The 24,348-nt window shown below is 39.7% G+C and overlaps 1 protein-coding gene across 3 annotated transcripts in view; it reads left to right on the top strand.

The window, feature by feature from the left end:
- Positions 1-24,348, top strand: part of rps6kc1 (ribosomal protein S6 kinase polypeptide 1) — a 43,315-nt gene continuing 18,967 nt past the window's right edge. For 2 of the 3 annotated variants that reach the window (XM_055016054.1, XM_023269772.3), the window contains exons 1-13: positions 1-185; positions 1,096-1,131; positions 3,697-3,817; positions 4,123-4,238; positions 4,317-4,410; positions 5,726-5,779; positions 5,892-6,314; positions 8,345-8,469; positions 9,805-9,903; positions 12,944-12,991; positions 14,579-14,711; positions 16,373-18,025; positions 19,665-19,754. In XM_055016054.1, the coding sequence (XP_054872029.1) occupies positions 84-185; positions 1,096-1,131; positions 3,697-3,817; positions 4,123-4,238; positions 4,317-4,410; positions 5,726-5,779; positions 5,892-6,314; positions 8,345-8,469; positions 9,805-9,903; positions 12,944-12,991; positions 14,579-14,711; positions 16,373-18,025; positions 19,665-19,754 (3,094 nt within the window). In that variant the 5' untranslated portion in view covers positions 1-83. The remainder of the gene's footprint in view (positions 186-1,095; positions 1,132-3,696; positions 3,818-4,122; positions 4,239-4,316; positions 4,411-5,725; positions 5,780-5,891; positions 6,315-8,344; positions 8,470-9,804; positions 9,904-12,943; positions 12,992-14,578; positions 14,712-16,372; positions 18,026-19,664; positions 19,755-24,348) is intronic. The other variant, XM_023269771.3, reaches the window with a different exon arrangement.

Here is a 24,348-nt window from a genome sequence, read left to right as displayed (position 1 = left end):
CTTGTCACTGACTGTGCAGGCAGAGAATGAATGTGAGCGGCTAGCCGGCTGGTGGCTTCGGCAATGTTGTTGTCACTATCAGAATGATATCGCAGCGGGACAGAGGAGAACTTGCTCGGTTTTATACTGTCACGGACCCCAAAAAGCACCAGAAAGGCTACACTGTGTACAAAGTTACCGCGAGGGTGAGTAAACGGACGATGGGCACTCTGGCTGGCTAGGCTAATGCTAGGTGTTGTTAGCTAGCATGGCTGTGCTAGCCGAGCTAATATGATGCGGGCAACAAACATTAAAAACGCAAGTGTAGCCTCTTAATAATGAGCTGACAGCGGGTCCAGCTTGTGTGGACACAACAAGTGTAGCTATTGAGCTCATTTAGACTCGCTTATGTTTTAAAATATTGGTTCTTTGTAAGCTTGGTGGCTAACTGGAATTAGCAATATCGAGCAGATAGACTGAATCCAACCCAAACGATGCTAAACAGCTTAGCAGCTAGTGGAGTTAATGTCATTTATAGCATTAGCGTAAACAGACATTGATCAGATAACAGCTGGTTCATGCTGTCATTATATTTTGAGGTAATTTTCTCAATGAAATGACTTGAAATATTGTGAAGGGTCCTTTATTACCAAGTCAGACCTGCTGTTAACTAAGCTGTGATGGAGCAATTGTCAGGTTTAACTTTATGATTATAATGTTAAAATCTGTCCCTCAGAGTAAGGAAAATCCTAAACAAAATGCAACCTACAGATTGGATGCTGTTATAGAGAAGCATGTCTTCTGATAGTAAAAAAAAAAAAAAAAAAAAAATAGTTCATTGTTAATCAACTCTTCACCATAAAGTTCAGCAGCCAGTTTAATAGTTTCAGACAAGAACAGGCTGAGTTTCCTTGTCTCTGCCTGGCTGCCATCCTGCAGCTGGTGATGTCTCGCTCTAACACTCCAAACCGCTGTCATGTTCCTCATAATGCTCTCATTGTCATGTCCCTGCTCATTGCTAGTGCCAGCCCCACGAGAAAGTCTGCAGCAAAAATATAGGGAGCAGTCACATGGAGTTTCCAGATCCTTGAGTTCTCTTGTCCTTCTTTCACACAGATAATCTCCAGGAAGAACCCCGAGGATGTCCAAGAGGTAAGACAGGCCGGCATTTTTTTTTTTTTTTTTTAATAGTAACTCCTTAAGTGTGCAGTGTTTATTTTTATGTACCCACAGTAAGTGAGTGAAGTAGGTGACTGTGTGACAGAGGTTTAGTGACATATTTTGGAAGGAATTTCCCCCATTTTCAAGCTTACTGTTTGTGTTCAAGATATTTCCACAAATAGAAAATGAAACTGACACAGCTAACTTGTGGGAAAAGCCCATGTGTGACTCATCTTGTCCACTTAACACATGAGATTTCACAAAACAAACTTCAATTTCCTTTGCTGGTTAATTCAGTTATACAGATGTAATTTAAATCTCCATTCACTGTGCATTTTTATCTTCCAAGCCCTCTGTCTATACGCCCTGTCATAAAATTACCATTCAGTATTTTAATTTATTAAGTATAAATGTTTTCCTCTGAACAGCCACTTTGTCTTTACACAGTTGGACAGAACATCTTGTTATGCATCTGTGAACATGCAGTGAAATCAAACACAAACTCGCTTACGTTTCATACAAACTGAGGAATGCTGTCAAGCCTGGAAGCAGCGCTGATGCAACAGGCATGATGTCAATTACTGCATGTGTGTCTAAGAGACAGAGTGAGAGCAGACATAGCTCTGTTACTGACTAGTGTTCCTAAGTCGTGATCAGTCCAGTTGTGCTAGTTTAAGATTGTAGCAAACTGGACTTCCAGCTTCAACATTATTCCAGTTTGCTTTGACTTCTCCCTTCATGTAAGTAACCACTTCATCCAGGCTTGTGTGAGAATGTTGTGCATTTTTGTCACACAAGATGGCGGTGAGATAAGAGGACACATGGGTTAATTTGATTCATGTGTTGGCATAGGATCGGTCGCTTACATTATTGCACATATTTTTCTTTAACTGGACACAATATTTGAATGATTCTGATGCTGAAAATTCTATGAAGCAATAATGGGGTTGCATTTACAGTAGGGCTGCAGCTATCGATTATTTTAGTAATCGAGTATTCTGTTGATTATTCTGGTGATTAATTCAATAATTGAATTCCGCACTAGGCATGCATGTTACAGCATCAAAAGCGGAAGTGAGCGCGCTGTGCAACAGAAATAACCATCCTGATGGAACAGGGCGGACATCTGCGGTGTATTATACATAGTTTAGTAGTACAGGGGTATTGTACATATATATAGTATAGTACAGGGGTATTGTACATATATAGTATAGTACAGGGGTATTGTACATATATATAGTATAGTACAGGGGTATTGTACATATATATAGTATAGTACAGGGTTATTGTACATATATAGTATAGTACAGGGGTATTGTACATATATATAGTATAGTACAGGGTTATTGTACATATATAGTATAGTACAGGGGTATTGTACATATATAGTATAGTACAGGGGTATTGTACATATATAGTATAGTACAGGGGTATTCTGCTGAATCTCAAAGTCATGGGAACCCCACATGTATTTAGTTGGTGATGCAGAAATCACATAAACGTGTTTTTATGTTTGGTCTGTTTAAACTGCTGCTACTGCAGCTGATAGAACACAAATAAGAAAAGTGATCAGTTTATTAGTATTTATTACAGAGAATATTCAATCAGTAACATTAGTTTCATTTTGATTTGGCCACAAATTAGAGTGATTTCCTTCATTATGAGACAATATCAGACCTACATGCACTTCAATACAATATCATGTTTGAATATATCAAGTTTGATAGTGTTATTGTGCAGCTGTCTGTTAGAAATAATCAGCTGCATTGATTGGTAAAATAAATACATTATGCTCATTTTTTTTAACCGTATTTTTATTACAATATGTTCATTTAACAATTTCTACCAGCATTCCTGTCTTACATAATTTCCAGTCGCACCTTTTTACTGTCATAAATTGTTATGTTCCTCATTGTTCTCCATGAAAATAACCTGTTTGTGATTGGTTCATTTTGTGCCGAAGACGAGTCAAATGATAGTTAAACTCTTCTGTTTGTGTACATGAATTTGAAGCAGAAAACCTGAGTGAACAAAGAAAGTTGAAAACTACCTTCATACCTGTTAACTCTGACTGAGGTTTCAGTTTTTGTCGACTCACACAAAGAAAGTCTGACTATGTTAAACTGCCTTCATAGTTCAGCCTCTGATCTGATACATGCTTTAAATGCTAGAAAAGCTGTGCCATTTAAATTTTAAAATCCTTTTCTAATTTATTGATTATAGGTCTGTATACGATGAAGTCTGGGTCCACCAGGTAGTGACCTGGGGTCCAGTATGTAGTGGATTAAATGAAGCTTTGATTCAGAGAATTTTGCCTCGAGCAATTTTGGTAATCGAATAACTTGAGTAGCTCAAGGAATCGTTTCAGCCCTAATTTACAGACAAATATTAACTATAGCTACTTCTTCAAGCGGTGTTCGGTCAGCAGACTTGATAGTTTAATGTGACTTCATAGATCTTTATACACAAAATTATTGATTCTCCTTTCTGAAGTTAGCTTCCATTGTATCTCCAGCCATGTCATCCCTCTCTTTCTCTCTCTCTCCCTTTCTGTAGATAACGGTATGGAAGAGATACAGTGATTTCCGGAAGCTACATCAGAATCTCTGGCAGCTGCACAAGAATGTGTGTAGCCAGTCCGAGCTGTTTCCTCCCTTTGCTAAGGCCAAAGTCTTTGGTAAGAAATTAAACCTCTCCATTTCCATCTGTCAGACATTTATCCCGAGGAAAGCATAGAAACCAGAAGCTTATCTTTTTTGAAAATGTCATTGAAACTAAGCTTTTCTTCCATTTTATTTGTCCTTGCCCCTCTGGTACATTATCCTTGACTTTATTGTATTGTTATCTTTAACAGTTGCAGGGTTTGTACTGATTCTCAGCCTCTCTTTGAGGCAGCTTAGCATTATTGTACTACACACATGTACTGGTTTTGCTGGATTTGCACACTTGCTTAATGGAAATTTCTCATCTGTGCAAATGTAGGTCGTTTTGATGACTCAGTGATTGAGGAAAGAAGACAGTGCTCTGAGGATCTCCTACAGTTCTCTGCTAATATCCCTGTTCTTTACAGTAGTCAGCACATCCAGGATTTCTTCAAGGTACCCGAGCACACAGTAACAGTAATAATAATAATCCCACATAGACTGTTAACTGCAATTTTTATTTATTTTTGTCAGGGAGGTGAGGTTCACGACGGCTCAGAGCTCATTGGACCAGCTGAGCCCTTTTCTGACTTCCTGGCTGACAGTTTATCAGACTGTAGCTCTGATGGTGAGATCACACACAATAAGTCCCCCCAAAATCAACCTGTCTCCTCATATATGGGTCATTCCAGAATTGGAGGACATTTTCCATCCCACTCATCAAATTTCAAATAATCCATGTACAAAATACTAAAACATGCAGTTGTTGTGTAAATGTTCTTGTCCTGACACCAAATCTAAAAAAACTAGGAGAAAAAAATGTTCAAATGTATTTTTTAAAAATACCAAATAAATCTGGAGTTCCCCATAAAATACCATTTTTCTATTGTCCCGCCCCCCTGATGATCAAATTGAACCTTAAATAAAACAGATCAAATGAAATTTAAATCTCCTTTTTTTGGTATTATTTTTTTCCATTGATGTCTCTTGTAATTGTGGGAATTTATTTTTTAATTAACATAATATTTGAATGAATAATTATTATGCATGGAATGTGTGTCCCACAACAACCCTGTTCATGATGTTTTTGTACTTTTGTGTCTCTTTTTTTCTCATTTTGTGCCTCAATTTTGTCGTTTTATGTCTTGTTTTTGTCTTTTCTGTCTTATTTCTGTCATTTTGTGTCTTATTTTTCTCATTTTCTGTTTCATTTCTATCGTTTTGTGTCTTGTTTTTGTCATTTTGTGTCTCGTTTTTGTCGTTTTATGTCTTGGTTTTGTCAATTTCTGTCATTTTGTGTCTCATTTTTGTCATTTGTGTCTCATTCTTGTCATTTGTGTCTCGTTTTTGTCTCATTTTGTCTTGTTTTTCTCATTACGAGTCCAATTTCTGTCATTTTGTGTCTTGTTTTTCTCATTTTGTGTCTTGTTTTTAACGTTGTATGTCTTTTGTTGTCAACGTCATCAAACAGTTTTCCTAAAGAAAGGGTAGAGCAAAGCTATGTCCTCTTCTATTTTTCATATTTTCATAACATTGTCAGTCTTGATTGAATGTCTCACTGTACCTCATATTATCAGGATCAGACTAATTCTTTGGACTGTTTTCCATCAGTCAGTTTGTCCTCTTGGTCAGCAGTAACAGCAGCTAAATATCTAGCTTCTACTGCTGAGAAAAAGATCACATTAGCATGGATTAGCAACCCTGTTACTGTGATTAGAGTAGGGTTAGCAAACAACACAGAAAACATGGAATAAAAATGGTACCATTGATGTATAAGCTGAGCCAATCAATACCTATTATTGATGAATATGTAGCAGAAAATTGTCTAAGAGAAGGTTAATTCTTAAAAAATTTTGATGCCCAAATGTCCTCTAATTCTGGAATGACCCATATAGTGACTGCTAATTCAAACTTATTTATTACCATGTGGCTGTGTCTTTCAGTTCAAAGAGACATCAGTGGTGCAGATGATTTGACTATCACATCCGAGTATGGAGGTAAAGTTTAAAGCTTCCATGAACATTAGAGCTCAACTATACTTCAGTTCTTTGGTCGTGTGAGGCTTCTTACTAGGTATGTAGGTGACTGAGGATTCCTATCCCTCCCCAGGTCCGTCCAGTGACAGCGACCTGACCTCCCTGGCTGTGGATACGGACTCTCTGGCTGAGTTGGATGATGGCATGGCCTCAGGTCGCACCTCCCCAAACCAGCCACAAGGGGGAGACACCAACATTAGTAGTAGCTGCAGCCCACGCTTGCCTTCACTGCATGACCGCCGCACTCCATCTCCTGCCCCAGTCCCTGCCTCCTCCGCCCCTAACCCAGAGGTCAGCTGGCCAGGTCGAACGCCGCTCTTCTCCGGCGGTCTGAAGAAAGCCAGAGGTGGCGACCCGAAGGACGTGAAGTCAGACTACCTAGACAAAGCCAGCGAGCTCATCTGTTTCGCTGTACAAAAGGAAAAAGAACAGGATTACCAGGCAGCTTTTTCGTACTACCGCAGTGGAGTTGACTTGCTGCTGCAAGGAGTGCAAGGTCAGTTTGACAGAGAGTTTGATAACTTTTCTAATAGTTTCATTTAGTACTAAGAACATACACCACCGTTCAAAAGTTGGGGGTCACCCAGACAATTTCATGTTCTCCATGAAAACTCCCACTTTTATCCATGTGCTAACATAACTGCACAAGGGTTTTCTAATCATCAATTAACCTTTCAACACCATTAACTAACACAATGTAGCATTAGAAGACAGGAGTGATGGTTGCTGGAAATGTTCCTCTGTACCCCTATGGAGATATTCCATTAAAAATCAGCTGTTTCCAGCTACAATAGTCATTTACCACATTAACAATGTCTAGACTGGATTTATCATTCATTTAATGCTATTTTCACTGAAAAAAACTGCTTTTCGTTCAAAAATAAGGACATTTCTAAGTGACCCCAAACTTTTGAACGATAGTGTATATAAGATGTTGTACAGAATAAAAGCTTATTTTATTTTTAACCTTGTCAGCTTAAATGCTAGTGCCATTTTTGATGTGCCGATGATAATTTATGTAGCAAAAAGGAATAAAAATTGTCCCAGATGTCTTCAGACATGTCCAAATTTTCCTGAAACTGGAACAAAATGATGCAAAGAAATGTCAAAAATGACTAAAAATTTTCCCAAATTCCCCACGATATATTTTAATTTTATTGTCATTGAACCCATGGTGTGTAAAGAATTTACTCGTGTTGCGCAGAGTTAAAGGAAAGCACATTTTTTAGGTGCAGATGCAGAATTGTCAGAAGCATGCAGTGGACTACCTCAATTCATTATTCAGTATTTCAAGCCATTTGTTGCACATTTACAATATTATTTATCTAAATATATATTTTGTGGGAATCAGAAAAGGATTTAATTTACAAGGACTGTGAGAAATTCTTCTAAGTAGTGCTGCATGACACAGAAATACAAAACTGCAGCTAGTAATGAACCTTAAACATATAAATATTACAAAACGGTAACCTGTTGGTTCTGAATGTGACACAAGAGCATTTTGTTCTCTGTTATCACATCATGTCACCTTCTTCTCACAGCTTATACCTGCATATTATATATTATATGGCAATAGCAGGTTTCTTCCACCCTAGATTTAAGCTTGAAGAGTGCACTCCAGGCCAAAAGTTTGGAAGCAAGATCAAATTTGTACTAAAACAAGATCATAGTTTGCAACAAAATCAACATGATTATTATATAAAGAGTCGCTCATCAGATCAGATTTTTACTCTAATTATCAGGTGTCTGTACTCTTGTTTCTTTACTCAGCTGTTTCTTTCTAGACATTTCTGTGGTAGTTATAGAGACACAGTTGAGATTTATTGGGATTTTTGTCTGCAAACTCTCAAAAGCCAAAAAGCTAAAGTGAATAATGCAAACTGTGATTTGTTTTTTACTTTTGCACTGAAGTCTTGTAAATCTTCTCAACTCTACAACTAAGCCCTTCTTTTCTTTTGTTAACATTTATTCAGCGATTGGTAACATCAATGTATGCCTCAAGATAAATAGAGGAAAATGGTGCATATCAATGAAAATAAAGTCTGATCATGCAGTAAATACATCCCAAAATCCACAGACTTCATACTGATTTTTAAGAAAGACGTTGTGAACAGAAACTTGAAGTTGCTTCCAACTGTTGGGTCTTTAGTGTATGTTTAAAAGTGACGGCTAAATTCATGTGCAGCAGAACTACAGATGGCACAATGCAACTGATTTCACAGTTGGCTTGTAAATCCATTTAAAATCTTACATGGCCCACAGGTAGGTCGTAACATCCCGTAATTAAAGGAAACACAAAATCATATTGCTGTGTAGGTGCATTCATTTATAGCAAGTGGTCACACTCTTCATCAGAACTAAAAGTTTAATCTTGTCTTCATTGAGGCCATCTTTCTGCAAGCTGCTGAAGAGTCGGAACAGATTCTGACTCTACTTTTTTCGCCTCTTGTCACAATAATAGCAAGTAATTTTGTCAATAAACAATGGGCTAATACAGAAAGTAAAAAACTCACTTTTCTTTTTCAGGTGAGCCCAGTGCCACGCGACGGGAGGCAGTGAAGAAGAAGACTGCTGAGTATCTGATGCGTGCTGAACAGATCTCCAGTCAGCATCTGAAAAGCAACATGGGTCAAGGCTCAACACAGACTGTGGTGAGTAAGAGGGAAATGTCTTCATGTGTGAGCATCAGCTCCAGAATACCCTAAAAAAAAATCACAGCCAGTATGCACTGAGAAATGTTATAACAGTGCTTGACTTGTAGTGACTTCTGAAGAAGGGGCTGCAGTTTATTACCTCCGCCAAGGAACGCGGTGTTGGTCTGTCTGTCTGTCTGTCTGTCTGTCTGTCTGTCTGTCTGTCTGTCTGTCTGTCTGTCTGTCTGTCTGTCTGTCTGTCTGTCTGTCTGTCTGTAAGCAACATTACTCAAAAATAGACTAACCAATTTGGATGAAATTTTCAGGGAAGGTCAAAAATGACACAAGGACCAAGTGATTAGATTTTGGCAGTGATGCGGATTATAGGCTTGTTTCTGTAAATAAGATCAATTTTCATAGATTTGTCTGTCAGGTTTTTGTGCTTTCAATATTTGAGTTACTGGGTTGCTCCTCTTCTTCTAAAAAAAAAAAAAAAAAAAATGTTAAAAATTATTTGAAACTTGTCTGAAGTAACACCAAATTGTCCACAAATGACTGAAAATTGCGCCAAATAACTTGAAAACTCACCAAAAATAACTTGAAATCAATTTAAAATGATATTTTTTCAGCCATTACAAACAATTTGACTAATTTTGGGCATTTTTTTGTCATTTTGGACAATTTTTATTCCAGTTTTGAGTCTCTGTCGATTGGCTGGTGAGGGATATTTCACCGTGCTGAATGTGTCTTCCAGCAACTTGCTCCTCTGTTCACTGCTTTGAGCTGAGCTGCATTTGTTTTATTGATCCAGTTTTTCTGCGGATTTGTTCAAGATTTCTGTATCACTGCGAGATAGCGGCACGGCGCCACTGTAACTATGACAACAAGTGAACACTATGTCAGCTGCCTGTTGACGATCACATGATTGTGATCCTACTACAAATCCACTGCTGAGGACTTATCAGGACTTATCCGTCAGAAGTGATGCAAGGAACAATTGATTAAATTGTGGGGGTTTTTCTGAGTCCCATCAATTCCCGTCGCCTGCTACATATTTAGATCACGCGATTCGATATCTGTACATAACATACACATGTATAACACACGCCTGTGCTCAGCACAAGGTCATTTTGTTTGTGGGTACATCTATATTAAATGGCCACATTCTATGTTGCCGTGATTTCTGATAACTAATAAAAAAAAATGCTGCATTTCTCAGAGTGCTGCGCTCTGAGTGCTTTTCTTGTCTGTTTATGTATTTGATTTTGACTATTTTTCACATGTTACCTGGGCCAAATATTGAAAAATAATTGCATAGCTTTAAAACACTGAAATGTTTCTGTCTTTTTTCAGGCCTTTGGGGCTCAGTGCTGCGCTTCCACTAGCAGAGGAGGGCAGCAGAGTCCGTCTGAGGAGCTGAGAGCTTACAGGGTGTTAGGAGTCATAGATAAGGTAAGTTTACTGTTTACAAGTCTTGCATACCAAATTTTGCAAATATGTTTTGATGTCGTTTCCTCCATAAACCAAATCATCAGTTAGCATTTTTTACTACAGAGTAGACTAGAATAGAATAGACTAGAATAGAATAGAATAGAATAGAATAGAATAGAATAGAATAGAATAGAATAGAATAGAATAGAATAGAATAGAATAGAATAGAATAGAATAGAATAGAATAGAATAGAATAGAATAGCTTTCTTGTCATCATACGTGGGTCCATGACAAAAATATTAATAGCTGCCACTGGATGGTGCATTGATAACGAGCTTTGAGGAATGAAATTACAACAATAAATAATAAAATAAAATGTACATATAAAACAAGGCTATAATATATCAAAATTACAACATATGCACAAGAAGCAAGATCTATACAATACATTGTGGGAGGTAAATGAAGTGAGATAAAAACCAATCAAGTAGAATAAAATGGGCAGAAGATTGCACATAAGCAGCATTTGAACCATTAAAAGTGACACTACGCTATTGTTTTGAGTTCAGGAGTCTGATGGACCATGGGAAAAAGCTGTTTCTCAGCCTGTTTGTGCTGCATTTTAAGGATCTGAGTCTCTACCAAGTGACCCTGTCAGGTACAAATATAGGCCTAAGTTAACACGTGTTATGTGATTTAATGTCAGAATTCCCTCAGCATAATTACACTCTGATGGAGGAAACACTCATTTACTAAATCATAACCCTGTCCCGGGATATGGATGATATCCATCTTCAAATTTCTCCTCCTTGTGTCCTTCTTCAACCATCTCTTTTTTTTCTATTTTTTCTGAGGCAATAAAACGTGATAGATTTACTGGATGTATGGCGAGGGCTGAGTGTGTGTATGTTTAGCGTCAGTTATGACTACCACAAGGTCAGTTTGGGTTGCTGGTCCTCTCAACCAGCTGCCTGCGAAGCAACTTCACCACTCAGGCATGAAATGACTTGGCAAGCAGCTCAGAGAGCGACACACAGCATTGGATCAATGATGCTCATCCTATACACACACACACACCAACACACACAAAACCCTAAGGAAAATGTTGACACAATACCAACATGTGTTACCCCATAGAGATGCTTGAAAAACACACAGTATGTCAGAAACCATTCAGGCAAAAGAAGGAAAAAAAAACATAAGCAGGAACAAAGTTATCCAGCAAACGGCCCGGCTTTTCCGCTACTCTTTCTCCTCCTTCCTCCTTTCACTTTAAATGGGGACAGAGGGGACAGATGGAGAGAGCTCCTCACCCTGCTGCCCCCGCCTCCCCTCCACCTCCCCCCTTCCCTGATGTTTGTTTCTTAATTATATTAGCGCCCTGGCTAGCACCGCCACTCTGTTTACTCACAGCTCCATTCATATCCATTTAGCCTGCACCTGTTTGGTCCCAGTCAGGGTCACATGGAGAGAACGCACCCCACAAAACATACGCACCGCACACAAACACACAAATATACTAACACACAGACACACACATATGCTCAAGTTCCCCCCAGAGAGAGCAGAAGAGCAATGGAGATGTCAGAGAGAGAAGAGCAGGGCTGAAGAAGGGACGGGAATGAAGATATTAGGAAGAAACAGAGGGAGAAAGTAGAGGAAAGTGAAATGAGAAATGGTAGGAGCTTCTTTTTTTTGTTCTTGTTCTTGAAGTTTAGGTACATTTAGGCAATTTAGAGATGGTACCATTTACTGTTCATCTTTCTTTCATGAAGCATTGCAAAGCTCTGTGTTGAGATATTTTTCAAGGAACACGTGAAAAATGTATTTATCTTCTATATAAACAGAAAGGTGAAGGATTTTTCTCTTAGGCGTCAGCTATTTAACAATCACCAGCTGTTTTGCAAAGTGATTGACTAATAAGTCAAAAGTAAAATAAGTCAAAAATATTTTACACCAGCCTCTGAGATTTTGTTATTTTCTGCTTTCTTTACTCCTCTATGGAAGTAAATAGAATATTTTTGGCTCGTAGATGAAACAAGACATTTGAGGATGCAATTTTTGACTTTAAAAAACAATATTTTGTACCATTTTGGGCATTTTATTGACAAAATAACTAATCAATTGATAGAAAAACAACTTTTAGGTCGGGCAAGTGATCATATTTGACAACTTCTGCACACATTAAATATGGCGTTGCTCCCGCCTCTCAGTGAGGTTGAGAAGCATGTGGTTTTCACCCAGCCAATCAGCAAAGATCATTCCACATTACAGCAGAGGCCTGGAACATATCAAACTTTGTCTTTTCTCCGAAGTTGGAAAAAAATGGAATTGCGGCTCCGTCCGCTTCCAGGTTTGCGGTCGAAACGTCAAAACTAACCATGGTTAGTTGACGAAATTCACACATTTTCAGTTGAGTAGTTGTGCTAAGTGATGATATATAAATGTCTTGAAATGTTTAAATTTTTTTTGGTACCACTAACGGGCAAGGAGCCATATATGGTAACTTCAATGACCTTGAATCTTAACATGAAAATTAAAAATTTAGAAAAATGTCACAAAAGTAAAAAAGTCTTATGTCCTGCAATAACTCTCTAGGGTTGAAATTTTGAATTTCAAAATATTTCAATGCCCTTTAATGGGTTAATTAAACATGAAAAAAATAGTTGCAGCCCTGTTAAGAATTTTAATGACTATATCTGTTGATAGTTGATTTGTTTGATGTTTTTCTCTTTATAAATCTATGAAAAATCCAAATACATTGTAAAGTGCTACCAAAACGGTTGTGGCTGCATTTGGTTTTTACTCTATGGAGATCTATAGATTCCTTTAGCCTGTGCTATGTTGTATGGCTGGAACTTAGTTTGGTCGACGCAGCAGGATCCAACATGTTAGTGCCAATTTTTCTAGTATAATTTAGGGACCTACATTTATCTTGCGGTGACCCTCATGTGTGCCCTGACCCAGTCGTTGAAAAACATTGCTCCAGAGGACGTAACCACTACATCATCTAAGACTGTCTGTTCATACCCGGCAATTAATGGCACTCTTCCATCACAGGTTCTTCTGGTCATGGACAAGAGAACACAAGAGACGTTCATCCTGAAAGTAAGTGTAACGTGTGTGTGTGTGTGTGTGTGAGTTGTGTTTTTTGTTTTTTTTTTTTGCCCTGCATCCTTGTCGTCCTGACTGTAAGTGTGAAGTGTGCCAGAAGCCCCTGTGTGTGACCGGTGTAATTGATTCTAATGGGCCTGTCCCTGTCAGCTCCTCTGCTCTCAGGTGTGAGACGTGTGCCAGATGCCAACGCACAGCGCAGCCACAAATGACTACACACACATATGCGCGCACACACACATGCATGCATGCCGACACACGCTCGCAACGCACCCAATGTGAACTTTAGCTCTGATAGATTTGTGTGGCGCTTTTGTGTGCAGTTTGTAGCTTGATGAATCCAGTGACTTTGGGTTGCCACGGGGCATAGCTGGCACTTGGTTAATGGAAGGTTTCTCCTTTGCCACACTACTTTACTCATTTTTGTTGCACCTTACTACTAAACCTGGGGGAGGGCTGTAATTGTAGAAAATGCTGGTAATGAGTTCAAATTAACTACATATCCTTAGAAACTTACTATTTTGCCTTTATTTTGTATTTCAAGTCAGCTTCATTGGCTACTGGCATATATGTGAAGACCACAGATATGTGCATTTTAAATATCAGACTGAGAATTGATCATCCAAATCATGTAGGCTATTATGTGGCCAAACTGACAATCAATTACTCATTTTACTGGTGAATGTCTGTAAGATTTTAAGGAAAACATGCCTCTTGATAGACCATAAACAATAATACGTTACCATATGACCACTCACAAAACCCACAGTTCTCCATGTATTATATTGCTTGCATTGTTGTAAGTCACAAGTGGCTGTTTTATCAGCATTTTCTAAACATTTTGCCAACGCCATAAACAAGCTACTATATTTTTGTATCCAGGCAGATCACACAACATAATACTAGCTTTGCAGCATGATTGACATTGACAGACAAAAATAAGTAGTAGCAGTTTTTTTTTTTTTCAAAAGGTGACTTGAAATACTACATTTCATTCATTCTTGGACACCTTGCAAATTGGTTTTTGCTTTATTTGCAGGTGATTTGAATACCACGGAGAGCCAGAGTACCAGCAAATCCTTGAGAAGCAGAGGCAATGGCTATGACACTGTTATTACAGAAGTTTTTCCTCTGGTTGAAAAGTTTTTTTTTATTAGGCAGGACCAAGGACAGGTCTACAGTTACACTGAGAGTCTTTTGTTTGGCCATGGAGCAGCTCCCCTTACTTTAGGTCTTGCCTAAATGAGCATAGCCTTTCAGACATACAAGGATGCATATTGAATGTTCTCTGGAAAAATAACAATTTTGAACATAATTGTGATATTTCATAAAATGCCAGTGGCCGCAAGAAGCAAAATCACACAGAAAGATAAAGTTAGGATATTGTCTTGTTCTACAATAAAGACTTATTTAAACTAATTAGTGGGTGTTTTTTAATAAACATTTATAGCCTCCCCCTACTAAATGCTCATCTTCCTCCTCCTCCTTCTTTAATTTCCCTTGTCTCCCCTTGTCCTTAAATGCATGTTATTTACTCTCATGCTTGCTGACCTCCTTCTTTCTTCTCTCTTCTTATTTCAGGGTCTGAGGAAGAGCAGTGACTGTGGGCGGACTAAGAGGACCATCATGCCTCACTCCGTGCCCCACATGGTGCAGCTGAGAAAGTTCATCGTATCCGAAGACGCGGTTTTCCTTCTGCTGCAGTACGCCGAAGGTAAGAGACACATTTCCCGCTCACCGGCTTCATCTTCCCTCTTTTGTCTTCTTTACCTCCACCTGTCTTTCCCCTCCTTCACCTGATCCCTTTTTTCCTCTCGCCTCCCGCCCATCCCTGTGCCCTTGTTCCAGACAGATGTTTGATAGAGATGGGTGTGTGTCACAGGTCATTATTCTGAATACCAGGTGGCGCCATGCTTCATTAGCTATGCCAACACCTGGGCCTCCTTACATCCCACTCACTCTAGGATGTGTGTGTAGACCGTGTGTGTGGGTGAGTGCGTACAATGAAATGCAACCATATTTTTTAATGCCCTGTAACCTATTCAATCTGGTGTACTCCATAACCACCCTGCGCTAATATTAGTGGACAGTATTGAATATCATATGGGGCTGTTCAACACGATCTAATAAAGCTAATCAAATGCCAGTTCAATCAAAAGCAGTTTCGCTGCTGTTATGTCCCAGTTCTGTGATTCAGGAATTTTAGGATTACTCCTCGTGCTCTTGCAGTGCGCAGTTCTTTAAACATAGAAGCAACTGATGGGTTGATTAAGGAAAGACAAGCAGACGGAGGGAAGCAGTGACCTGAGTGACTTTGGACAAAACAACATGTGGATGGTTTTACTTTCTAAGCCATCGAGCTGCCCCGCTATCATTATCATCACTGTGAACTCCCTATTCATTCTCATCACACACAACAGATGCTGGGTTCCAATTGCTCACGCTACAGCTCCGTGTGTTTCTCTATATCTGTGTGCATGTGTGTGTATCCAAGTTTGGGTTTTTTTTGGAAGCAATATTTTCATATACAGAAAAGTGAGATGCATGTCTGCAAGACAGTGACAAGTGTTTTCTGGGCAAAGTAGGCAACTATAGAGAGACTGTCATGTGGCCGCAAAGACAATACTTGTTGGTACTTCAATTAACAAGAAACGTACTAGGGCTGGACCCGAATATTCGGTCGTGACGGTGGTATCCGAATATTTATTCTGAGATCCGATGAGCGTCTCGAATTCACATCATACCACTTTCATTCAGACTGCAGCTGAGATAACCTATGAATTCTCCCAATGCCGGTTTGTGCATATTTAGTACGTACCTAGGAACCTTTTGCAAGCACTGGTTTCTCATAGGACTGATCGGAGTGGGACCTACATTGTTATATATCTGTTATTATTATTATTATTATTATTATATATCTGTTCTATGTGCTATAGATAAATTAAGTCTCGATGTAATTTAGCATCAGCTGCAAAGCAAAAACACAAGTAATTTTTTTTTTTTTTTTAATATAACTGTTAATAAATTCAGGCATCAAGGGGTTAAAAGCGATGCAAGTCTTGGTGTTACACACATCCACGTCTGTGTCAACTGCCATGTCTTTAACAGTTTTGCTTTGTGCTATCAATCACAAATTCAGAGAGTGTTCTTCCCAAAGGCAGTGTGGACAGCAGCAGCTACAGTCACTGAAACATCCCGAGCCAAAGCCAAGAGTTTATATACTAATAAGGATATAAAACATCTTTGCTGTATTTTGAGCTTAAAAAAAAAAAAAAAAAAAAAAGACATTCGGAGGACGAGTGAGACTTTCATTAATTTGCTGAAAAGGGACACAATATTCAACCTTTTAATTCTTTGTTGTCGTTTTATCTTCAGGTGGGAAGCTGTGGTCTAACATTGGAAAGTACATGCGCAATTCCAGTCCAGACGAGAGCTTCGACATTCCTTTCATCCAGAAGAGCCACACCACGGCCGTACACTGTCCACAGCACATTATACCACACTTTGACGCAGATTCAGCCAGTTGTGATTCAGGGCCTGTTGCTGGTTCAGATTCTGCATCTGAGCTGCGGAAGGAAGAAGAGAATCCCACCGTGTCTCCTCTGAAGAAGCTTCTCCCTCCCAGGCTGCTCGAACAAACGGGGACCCAGTCCGATTCTGGAGCCACCTCTGAAGAAGAGTGCACCAACAGTTACTTGACGCTTTGCAATGAGTACGAACAAGAGAAAGTGGAACCGGATGCGCTGGAGGAGGAGGAAGAGAAGAGTGAACAGGAGATGCTGTCATTGGAGGTGCCCAACGCTACGACCACCACGTCCTCGCGAAGTCGCTCTCTTCTTAGCAACGACAGCCTCTCTTCACCCATCAGTTCTCAGGAGCATGGCTTCTTCAGCGAGTTGTCTGACAAAAGTGGCTGCACCCACGACAATGAACGTGGTGAAGGACAGGATCATGGTGAAGTCTTTAGTCCTTTATGTTCCCCTGCTGTGCCTATGTCGCTGGATCAGTCCAAGCACACACCCATGGAGTTTTTTAGAATTGACAGCAAAGACAGTGCCAGCGAGGCGACCTGCGTCGACTTAGGAGAGAGGCACTCTTCTAATGCGCAGGTTCCCCTCTTTTCTACGTCTGACCTGGGCTCCGACGTTACTGAGGATCTTCCAGAGCTGGCTCAGGAGGTCAAAGGCCCCAACTTGGAGTTTTGGGGCTTGGACTGTAGTGATAAAGGCTCCAATGAGTCTGTGCCAGTCATCTCGTTTAAAGAAGCAGTAGTCGAGGACGAAGGTCACCCACCAGACCTTTTGGTCAACCTTCCTGTAATGAGTGGGACTGTAGACTCTCTACAGGAGGAATTAGAGACTTCAGGAGTGTGTCTGGGCCTCGAGGTCACAGCGTCTCCTCAGAAGTTTATCCAGCCTGACGTTTTACAGCTTCACAGTCAGCCTGAGGACGAGGAGGAGCAGCCGCAGGAGCTGTCATCTTTATGCATAGCCTCTGCAACTTGTGACACAAGTGCTGCATCTACTTCTCCTTTCAACTCACTCTGGGACGACTACAACCTGGCGTTTGGACAAGAGGCCTCTGACAAAATGTTTGATCACCCTGAATGCCAAAATAATGACCTCCCCCTTGATGCAGGCATCCCAGATAGTGATTCCCGTAGTGACAAACTAGAGCCCAAAACAAGCGAAAACACAGACTTGGTTCCAAACCCCAGTGGCAACAGCACAGGCTCCATCCCAGCCATAAATGGGGCTGAGGCCAGTGCAGTGGTTGAGAGTTTATTAGGTCTTGATGGTGAATCATCAAGAGTTATTAGTGACACAGGTGGCAGTGAATTTGATAAAGAAGTGTCGCGGCTGTTTGCAGAGCTGGACGAGCTGTCGTTGGCTGCTTCCCAAGCTCGTATCCCGGAGGAGTTTGTACGATGCTGGGCAGTAGAGATGGTGACAGCCCTGGATTCTCTGCACCAAGAAGGCATCATCTGCCGGGACCTAAATCCCAACAACATCCTGCTTGACCACAAAGGTTAGACCTCCGTTTTAAGTGGCCTTTTTTTTTTTGTAAGACAAGAACTTCTGTAAATATATGTGTTGGACTGTTCCTCAGTAAGATTGCACACACTGAGGGTTTTTGTTCAGTCGTTTTGTGTGTTTCTTCTGTTGTTATATAAAAAGATCATCCTAAAAGTACATCTAACAAATGAAAAAAACTGCCACAATAATGTTTGAATAAATATTCTGCATATGAGTTACAATGCTAGTTCATATGTCATACAGCTTAGTGACAGAAAGCGAAAAAAACAATTGGCTTAGTGCAACACATTACCTACCAGCTGATTCTTAAAAAAACAAAATGGATTTCGAGAATTCAAACCTCTGCTAACAGCTGCCTTAGCACATTATTCCTGTTACTTTATGATGGAGACACCAGTGCATCTAGATTATTTTCAAAGCAAAAAGAACGTAATTTAGGACTGTAGATCTTTATCAAGAGATATACGCACATACAGTCTAGCCCGAAATTATTCATACCCTTTGCAAATTTTGACTTAAAGTTACTTTTAAATGTAAATGAGAGCGGAGAAATTATTTTTTCTACAATCTTGCCTCTTGTACATCATCTTACTATCTTTTGGGAAACACCTGTGTCATTTCCAATCAAAAAAAAAAACTTGCTGGTTGAATAAAAGTAACTTTAAGTCAAAATTTGCTAGGGGTATGAATAATTTCAGGCTTGACTGTATATTACAAGAACTTAAACCTACATGTGAAAAAAAGTATCAAATAAAAAAAAAACTGGAAAGTACTAGACGTAAATCTTTTGATTAAATACCGACTTTGAATACATCTGTGTAGGTTGTCAGTCATCCAGGTCATCGTAACCCAAAGAGCTTGTGTAGAAAGCAACTGGACTTCTGCTTTTAGCTCTTAAAGAACCAAAAACCTCTTAGGGTCAACTTTGAAAAGAAAAAAGTCAGTTCAGCTCTACTAAACGGAGTCTGAAGACTACAGCAAGCACAGAAAGCTGGTATTTTGTGGATGTCATGTTTTTTTATTGTTGTTTTTTTTAATTTCCAAAAAACCCAGTAACTTGCATGAATTTAATATATAGTCCACATTGAATTCTTCTGAGCCTCTATGAGTCAACCATGATCTCATCTATTTACCAGCATGAATTCGCTTCCTGAAGAGAAAGTGTTGTTTTACCGCGAGGTCACAGATTCTCCCTCAACTTCTTCTCTTGTCGTCCTACAATCATCTCTCTCCACCTCGTTATCAACAAGCGTCTAATTAGCTGAGTGGCTGTTTTCGTCTCCCTGGTGGTAATTATTGTTCTAAAGGGCCCATCAACGGCCTAGTGTGGTGCATCAGTCTGGCTAGCCCAGGCTAATGGCCACAGCTACCTAATGACACCATTAGTTCTAATGATAGCGTTAACGGGTAGCTGCTAAACAGGAGTAATCGCTGGGGCTGTGTGCTTGAAAAGCTCACGGAGGGATGTAGAGAGGCAGAAAGGAATGGAGGAAGGAAGTGCTCTAAAGGTGAGTAAATAGTTTGGAAAGTTGAGTGTCGGAGTGACACTCGACTGCGAAGGTTTGACAGGAGACAGAGCATTGTGTTGAACTCTGAACCAAACACTTTCCGTGTTTTTCTTTTCTCCTTAGGTCACGTTCAGCTCACTTACTTCTGTAGCTGGAGTGATGTGGAGGAGTCCTGTGACAAAGAGGCCATCGCCAACATGTACTGTGCACCAGGTGAGACATAAATAAACATGTAATTAACTTTATTCCTCTCTTTTGCTCACTCTATCATCTTTATTCTTTAATAACCCTCTGAACCCCAAGCAGTTTCTAGGCATTTTTTTGCTGCTGTCACATTTTTACTCACTGTGGGCTCATTTTTAGCCGCATTATAAAGTGCTGCACCTCTATGGAAACCATGACCGGAAGTAGAGATTACAATTAATTTAAGCTAATAAGGCTACAAGTAGAGAAAATCTGTTGTAATTACCACAAAAATGTGGTAATCCCTGTGCATGCGTGGGTTTTCTCTGACTTCTTCCCAGAGTCGAAAAACATGCTGAGGGTAATTGATGATTCTTCTTGTCTGTAGGTGTGAATGTGAGTGTGGTTGTCTCTATATGTAGCCCTGTGATAGACTGCTGACCTGTCCAGGTTGTCTCCTGCCTTCACCCTAAGTCAGCTGGGATAGACTCAAGCCCCCCGTGACCCTATTGAGGATTAAGTGGTGTATAGATGATGGGAACATAAATAATGAGATGTCAAATAAAATCACTGCAGCAGGTTTAGTTGGTGGTGTTTTACAGATGCATGGAACTCATATCTTATACGGCCAGAAGATGTTTTAAATGAAGATGTTTTAAAATTACTAAACACAAATTATATGCTACTGAACAAAATTAGGAAACGGCAAGCAACATTTTTTGGACACATCATACGGAAAGAGACTCTGAAACATATTGTCACAACTGGAAAAATTAATAGGAAGAGAGGACGAGGCAGACAGAATGAAAATGATAACGGACTGACATCATGGCTGCACATGGAACGGGCAACAGGCACAATTCAGAAAGCAAAAGATCTGATTAGAAGGAGAGAAATGATCATCTACGCTGAATGGTATGGCACATGATTGATTGATAGATGATAGATGTTTTCCTCACTTTTCCCCCGTTTTGTTGTAGTTTTCCCATCGTCCTGTAGAGTGTGCTGTTGTGCAACAGTCTGCCAGCAGCGTTGTAACCCCGTGTGTTGCCCCCAGCTGGCTTGTGGCAGCTCTGGCATGCTGTTTAAAAGCTGCCTAAAACAAACTGCTGCTAGACTACAGCACTGAGGCCCTACTTAGCACTTCTCTGTGTGTGGTGGGGTTATTTCTGTGTCAGCGTGCACACATACATTCCACGTCTACGGGTGGTTGAGTTATTCAGTGTGTTTAAGTGTACTGCTTCTCACTTAGGCTGTTGGATTGTGTGTGTGTGTGTGTGTGTTGTGTTTAATTTCATCTTTCTTAAATATGCAGCATACAGTGACCCTTGAACCCGTTCGCTCTCCCACACACTTTTAAGCTATTCTCTCATATTCATCCTCTCGCTCAAGCCAGGGAGGTCGCGTCACATTTAAATCCTCCTTGTGTCTGCAACATCGTGTCTCGCTTTTGTATTAAATCTGAGAGGCGACAAAGGCTCTATTTAATATCCATAAGTGTTCATTTTTATTCTTAAAAGCTCACTAATAGAAGTGGAAGCATTTTGAGGCGTATGTTTTATAGTGGGCAGCAGCGGATGAGCTAAAGACAGGAGTGAGTCTTAGAATAAGAAATTCTATAGAGACGTGTCTGCCACTTAAATTGTTGTGTAATTCATGTAAATTTATCCCCATTATTACAAGCTGCTGGCCTGTTTACCTTAGTGTCAAGTGTGGGGTTGATGGATAACCTGTAATATGCTTCACATACTTGAACAAAAACAATGTCTTTATTCACAAAAAAGGGGCATTTTGACCAGATGCCCACTCGACATTGAGATACAACCAATGATTCAGCTTCAGCACCAAATAATTACATTTTTTATGCTCTCTCTGCAAGTGTCATTTTTTGTCTTAACAACTGAAATCTATTTAAGATATTTAAGGCTATAAATGATTGGCTGAATTTCAAAATCATTATAAAAACAGGCTGCATTTCAGTTAAATGACAGGCACAAGTGTAATCCATCCTAGACACCACGTCTGTGGTAGCAGGCAACAGAATGAGAAACTTTACGTTAATGTTGCACCTTGTTTGCAGTAAAAACCAGCAGATTTGTGCTGTTTAAATCACATTAATGCTGAATTTTGCCTACAGCTCGCACACCGCACACATTTAAAATTACTTAGGCCATTAAAAAATACCAAATTTTGTGAATAAAAACAGCTCATTGGTGCAGTGACCTCCGTCCAGGTGTGAAAGGTCTCGGCTGCTAAACGACAGTTGATCCCATGTGGATCATTGGATGTAGTGAGTGTTACCCGCCAGCAGGAGGTGTGTTACGCTGTTAAGTGAAAAGAACACTTGTATTGACAGCAACTTTCTCTCTTTTTCTAGTGTCTCACTCCGTCCATCTTTATGTTAAATTTGATCATAAACGGGCACCCAGATAGCTCAACTGGCTGAGCGGGTGACCCATAAACGGGCTAGATTCCCCAACGGATTCAGTTCCAGCTCACAGCCCTTTGCTGCAGGTCTTTCCCCTCATTATTCTCCCTACTTTCCTATCTGCCTCTTCACTAACCTGTCAAATAAAACCAAAAAATAACTTAAAACAATAAAAAAAAAAAATCATAAGCACCTTTTAGAAAAAAACGACTGTCACCTACTTTGCTTGCTTGTATTTACTCCATACTTGCAGACTTCTACATGCATCTTTCTTTATGTTTATGTGAACACACACACACACACACACACACACACTAACGCAGAGGTTAGTGTGTGTCTCTCCTGCCCTTGTTATGTATTGCTGTTTATCCAGACAGGGTCAGCTCTAGCGATGGCTTCATTCCTGATGACAGATTTATGACTGTTTGCCAGAAAGCTAGCAGGGGGCCTGCTGTGACTGTGCGTGTGTGTGTGTGTGTGTGTGTGTGTGTGTGTGTGTGTGTGTGTTTGTGTGTGTGTGTGTGTGTGTGTGTGCATTAGAAGGAGGGAAACATGTTTTTAAAACGCACATTCACACCCAAAAAACACGGGAGTGTGCTCGGAAAATACAACGGCGACGTATTAATCTGTTTATTCTGCACTCCTGCTTATTTATTTTCTCACCATTTTGTCATTGCTGATAAACATCAGATGGCTAATGTTTTGTTCACTGATAAGAATAATTAAAAAAAAAAACAAGCTGTTGAGTGAGTGCAGTAATTTGAGCAGAAATAGGAATTGTTTATTGTTCTGTGGAGAAGGAAGCAAGGCCTGACTTCAGTGTCTAAGAAAAGGGAAATTCAGAATTCTTCCTCTCTGGGGGAACAAGGCAGTTACTGAGGACTCACATCATCATGCTCACTGTTTGTTTTTAACAGTTTAAAAAAAGATCTATTTACGTGCACAGCTATGCGTGATCTGATGGAAGATAAAATGTTGTTCCTCTTTTGACGCTGAGCTGTTATGTCATTGTTTTAAAGGGCTTTTCAAGGAAGACATTGTCACCTGAAAGTACTTCTGCTTTATTAATCCAGTATTTTTAGCCTGTTTCCACAACGAACATGGAGAATAGGTTTGTTTTAGCTTGTATAATTTGCTTATGACTGCCATTTCCTCAGCTGTCTGGACACACACTTATAGTCGTGAAACTCGCTCAAAGTCTTACAGTAATTATGTAGAACACACGCAGATGTACTTAATAATATCACCAGTATTCTCTTTCAACAAAGATAAACCTGAATTGTTTCATTATTGCTTTATGATGGTTACAAATTCTGCCTGCAGTCACCTCAGCAATATTTTGTGATTATTTATTTTTCCTCAGCAGTTGATTAGAAACCTGTAGGTGGTTCAGAACATCGCTGCTGTCAGTCGAGAGTTGTGATTTTTTTTTTTCTAAACACTGTTTCCTAGACTTCGATGTCATGAAATCATGGAAATGTGTAAAAGTAGAATTTACAGGGACTTAAGAATAGGCAGCTACCACTGCTAAGCAACTTACTTATGTGAAAGTGGATGATGTTGGCGTGTTGTTCCTAACAAGAGAGCATGAAAAGCATATCTTACCTATTCCCCATCTGACCAGGCTACATGAACAGCACATTGGAAACGGCCTACAAATCCTCTCCTGGACCTTTAATTAAGTTTGAGTCACCTGGCTAAAAGTATCTCATACCCTTTTTCTTGAAATAAAGACCCCTGTGTGATGGTTAGTAGCCGATTGTACACTGTTTATGAGCCTGTGTCAGTGGACATCATATTATATAGCTTAAGAACCACGACAAAACTCGGTAAATGTTTTGAAATGTTGAACGTTTAATTCAGGGGTGTCAAACATGCGGCCCGCTGGCCAAAACCGGCCCGCCAGAGGGTCCAATCCGACCCGCGGGACGACTTTGTAAAGTGTAACAATTACAGAGAAGACATTAACTGCATATTGTAAGTTTGTACAACTGTAAATTTAAAATAATTTCCTGACCATGAAAAGTCGTTTTGATCACAAAGTAAAATACTAGATTGCTCATTGTTGTTTTGTGTCTCATTTTTGTAATATTTTGTCTTGTTTTGCTTGTTTTTTGTCTTTTTTGTCTGACCTTTGTCGTTTGTCTCGTGTTTTTATTGTTATGTGTCTCGTTTTTGTCATTTTGTGTTTCCGTT

The sequence above is a fragment of the Amphiprion ocellaris genome, chromosome 12 (assembly GCF_022539595.1).
Source record: "Amphiprion ocellaris isolate individual 3 ecotype Okinawa chromosome 12, ASM2253959v1, whole genome shotgun sequence".
NCBI lineage: Eukaryota > Metazoa > Chordata > Actinopteri > Pomacentridae > Amphiprion > Amphiprion ocellaris.
Note: the sequence above shows the minus strand (reverse complement) of the source record. Positions and strands in the feature narration are given on the sequence as shown.